This window comes from Rattus rattus, chromosome 11, assembly GCF_011064425.1.
Source record: "Rattus rattus isolate New Zealand chromosome 11, Rrattus_CSIRO_v1, whole genome shotgun sequence".
In the NCBI taxonomy this organism is placed as follows: domain Eukaryota; kingdom Metazoa; phylum Chordata; class Mammalia; order Rodentia; family Muridae; genus Rattus; species Rattus rattus.
The window spans coordinates 46,347,391-46,351,987 of NC_046164.1; the positions used below are offsets into that span (position 1 = coordinate 46,347,391).

General features: G+C 37.5%; 1 protein-coding gene across 1 annotated transcript; it reads left to right on the top strand.

Annotated features, from left to right (window-relative positions):
• The first annotated feature begins 386 nt into the window (after positions 1 to 386).
• On the top strand, positions 387 to 1,814 carry LOC116911929 (sentrin-specific protease 2-like). The gene has a single exon (XM_032915820.1). It carries the CDS (start codon positions 387 to 389, stop codon positions 1,812 to 1,814), a length of 1,428 nt encoding a protein of 475 aa, XP_032771711.1.
• The last annotated feature ends 2,783 nt before the right edge of the window (positions 1,815 to 4,597 follow it).

Below are 4,597 nucleotides of genomic sequence, written 5' to 3' on the forward strand. Positions count from 1 at the left end.
CTCTGCTCTGCCAAAGTGAACTGAGCTATGTATCAATTCATTCAAACTTCCCACTCCTTTGAAATCCTGGACCTAGTTGGGGTAGGGGAGAGCTTCAACCCTCCAAAGAACGTTGGTTTGCCTTCTTTCAGGTGACATCACAACCAGCTATGGAACCTTGAAGTCTGTGATTAGGGGTAACCCCCTGATCTAGGTATCACTCGTGAGGTTCCCTCTGAAGGGGTAGCTGCTAGGTTTAGACCTGGTGCCTTACTAGTGATTCGAATAGGACGATCAGTCTCATTTGAAAGTTTTTTGGATTTAGCTGCCCACCCAGAGCCAGGTATACGGTTGCTTTCTCTTCTAAATCATAAAGCCTGCCCCCTCAAAACACCTATTCAAGCTCCATGTGGCAACCTACACAGCCCGGGGTGGGCATGAAACCCGAACCTTCAGGAAAAGGTCGAAAGCAGAAACACCAGGACAAAAGTGGGACAGAGAGCGAGTCTGAAGATTTGGGACAAGGTCCATCAAGCAACTGCCAAGATGGAACACAAATGGTGTTTCAGAAGCCTGGAAAGGCACGAAAGAAGATCCGTCAGGAGCATCAAGACCAAAAACTTAAAAAAGAACAGCCTGACAAGGGTCAGGGCCAGAAACTCCAGGAAGAGGATTCAAGAAATATGAAACCCCTACAGTGTCTGCCAGAGCAGGCTGTAGTTGAGAAGTCGGCTGAGGGTGGCAAGTGTCGCAAACGGCCCTATTCTGTCCTACAGGAAAAACCTCAAAGCTCCAAAAACGAAAAGTATACTAGGTCACTTGAACAGCTTCAAGGTGGCCATCCTGTGAGGTCTGATCCACACAGGCCTCACCCAATCTTTTCTGACACATCAAACAACAAAGGTGGAATGCCAGGACATCCTCATGGATCAGAAACATCTCAGGGAGATGGAGAACCATCTAAAGAGGTTCTCTCTACCAAGAGAGAGAAGAGGTGTGCAGAGGAGAAATGTGTACCGGGTAACAGCTTGGAGCATGGCCTGCTGGGAACAGAGAATGCAAACATCCTGGACAGTGGCGGCCGTAGGTTACTCCCCAACAAGACGGCAGTACTTGCAGGAGAGAAAAAGGCTCTCTCAGAGCAAGAAAACAAGCAAGAAAAAGAATTTACAAAAGAAATGGAAAAGGAAGTTGAGAAAGCATTGGGTCCAGGAGCCCAGGAAGAAATCCTCAGTACGGGATTCAAGCTCAAAATCACCCGAGGAGATATGCAGACCCTCAAGAACGGTCAGTGGCTCAATGATGAGGTCATCAATTTCTACATGAATCTTCTGGTTCAGAGAAATGAAAACCAAGGCTACCCTGCTCTTCATGCCTTTAGCACTTTCTTTTACCCCAAGCTGAAGCATGGCGGTTACAATTCTGTGAAAAGATGGACCCGTGGAATCAATCTCTTTGAAAAAGAACTTATCTTGGTGCCTATTCACCAGAGGGTCCATTGGAACCTGGTGGTAATCGATTTAAGAAAGCGAAGCATTGTCTACCTCGATTCAATGGGTCAGACAGGGAAAAATATCTGTGAGACCATCTTCCAATATTTACAAAATGAGAGCAAGACCCGAAGGGACATCGAGCTGGACCCTGTGGAGTGGAAGCAGTACAGCTTAACTTCAGAGGAGATTCCTCAACAATTGAATGGGAGCGACTGTGGAATGTTCACCTGCAAATATGCAGATTACATCTCTCGAGACCAACCTGTGACCTTTTCTCAGCAACACATGCCCCTCTTCAGGAAGAGGATGGTGTGGGAAATCCTGCATAGTCACTTACTGTAACAACATCCACCTGGTTGCTGTGGCTCCCGCCCTGCCCTTTTCCATCGATGTTTCTAATATACCTCAAGTGGGAAGGGTTGAAGAGACTTTAAACAGGTACTGAGCTGTCTGACCGGATGGAGCCCACTCTCTTCAATATTGTCCTAACGTGGGGTGTGGGTCTGCTGCCCTAATGCCATCTCTAGAACGCATAGAACTACCGCCAGCTTAGAAACTGCCACTGTCCAACTCACGCAAGACTACGTGCTAAAGAAATACTATTTTAATGCTGAATTTAGTCAATGAATTGGTGTTTTATAGGGTTTTTGTTTGTTTGTTATTTTGTTTTTCTTTGTTTTTTGTTTTGTTTTCGTTTGTGTTTTTGTTTTGTTTTTGTGTGTTTTTGGTTTTGGTTTGCTTTCTTGTTTTGTTTTTGCTGTTTTTGGTTTTGTTTTTTCTTTGTTTTTGTAGGTTTTTTTGTTTTGTGTTCTGTTATTTTGTTTTTGGTTGGTTTTTGTTTTTTTGTGTGTTTGTGTGTTTTCGGTTTTGTTTTTTGTTGCTTTGTTTTTGTTTGTTTTTTTGCTCAGTTTTTGTGTGGCTTGCTTTTTCTTTCTTGCTGGTTAGTTTTTGTGTGTTTTTGTTCTTTTTTGTTTTGGTGTATTTTTGTTTTTCTTTTTTTTGTTTTGTTTTGTTTTTGTGTTTGTGTTTTTGGTTTTTTTATCTTTTGTTTTTGTTTGTATTTGTGTTTTTGGTTTTTCTTTTAGTTGTTTAATTTTCCTGGGTTTTTTTTTTTTTTTTTTTTTTTTTTTGGTTGATTTGTTTTTTTTTTGTTTTTGGCAAGTTTGCTTTTTTGTTTGTGTTTGTGCTTGTATTTCCAGTTTTTTTCGTGTTTTGTATTTTAGTTTTGTGTTTTGTTGCTATTCTGTACTTTTTTTTCGGTTTTTGGCTTTGTTTTTTGTTTTTGTTTCTGTATTTATTTGGTTTTTTTTTGTAGTTGTTTTGTTCTTGGTTGTGTTTTTGGTTTTATTTTTTGTTTTCCTTTCTGTGTATTTTATTTTGTTTTTTGTTGTTTTGTTTTTGTGGTTTTTGTTAATTTTGTGTGGTTTGTTTCTGTTTATTGTTGGTTAGTTTTTGTGTGTTTTTCTTTTTGTCTGTATTTGTGTATTGTTTTGTTTTTGTGGATGTGCTTTTGGTTTTTTCTTTATTATTTTTTTGTTTTTGTTTTTGTTCGTATTTCTGTTTTTGTTTTTGTTTTTTGTTGTTTTGGTTGTGTGTGGTTTTGTTTTTTTTTTCTGTATTTTTGTTTGTGTTTTGTGTTTTGTATTTTGTTTTTCTGTATTTTTGTTTTTGGCTTTATTTTGTTTTTAGTTTGCTTGGGTTTTGCATTATATTTTTTGTTGTTTCTTGTTTGTTTGTTTGTTTGTTTGTTTTCGTTTTGTTGGTTTTTTTTTTCCATTTTGTAGGCTTTTCTTTTTTCATTTTGTTGTTTTCTTTTCCCCGTTTGGTTGCTTCTTTTTTCTTTTTCACCCATTTTTTTCTTCCTTACCCTTCCCCATTGATTATATTCCTTAACTCCCTTGCAAACCTTGGCCATTTCATTTTCCAATCCTCTTATTCCTTGTTTGAACTATTTCTGAAAGGAATTCTCACACTGTGTTATCCCCTGCTGATGATCAGGAGGGACATCAGCAGGAAGAAGCTGGAGCTGTTCACTAGCATCTCTAATGCTGGAGTTGGATGTTGTTAAATTGAAGCTGGGAATAGTGGTGGTGCTTTTTTAATATTTTGGGCTTTTTTAAGCTTGAAAATAGTATAAGAAATGAAAATGGGTTGCCAGGACCCCTGATGTTCTTTACCACCATACTCTACTGACTGACTTGTACAGGGTGGAGAACTGTGGCCCAACTACTGCCTGCTCGTCTAGGAGTATGAAGAAAAGCATAATGGTCCTTAAAGGACTCATTCTTTCCCAGACCTACATTAGATTGGAAGTTGATTTGAAGAAAACATTAACAAATGTCCATTTTTTATCTCAGAAATCATTTAATACAAAACCCATCTAGGGTTGAGTTGAACTGTTCATTTGAAAAGTTCTATTTAATTTAAAAAAATTTGTTAAAAAATTTTGGCATATATTAAGGTGAAATTAAGATTTTTTTTTATTATATTAACATTCCCACTGTGGAAGTTGGGGATTTGGTATTTAGGCTTGATACCACCAGTTATACAATAACCTATTTTACATGTGGTAGTTTGTATTTAACTTTTCTATTCATTATCTTATGGTTGTGTTTATGCAATTTTTATTCAATAAAATTTAAAGTTATTTAAACATTTTTAAAAAAGATTTCAAACAAGTATTTGTTGAGAATGTTTTTCCCAATTGGACATCAAATTTTAAATTATTTAGGTAATGACTCGTCACTTACTTGTGATAATTTGATGTTTATTATTTGAATAATAAATATGAAGTGAACCAGATACAGTTTGAGGCATTTATACACATTAGTATTTAATGTAGGGTAGAACTTCTAAACACCCTATTGTATTTCATGCAGTTTCTCAATCCATAGCGGCACTGGACCCCGCTTTGGACATCTCATTTTTGTACACCACTCTTTTATTTAGTAACTGAGAATACAGATATGCATTTGTAAGCTCAAAATCCCAACTATTAGGTAGAGTGTCAAGTTGTAGTGGGAAAGGGAATATTGAAAATGCAAGGCAAAACCTTTGAAATTAAAAGGAGATTTCAGGTACAAGGTTTAGTAGGTAAGTCTTTATTCCCAATGGGAGTCCTGCCT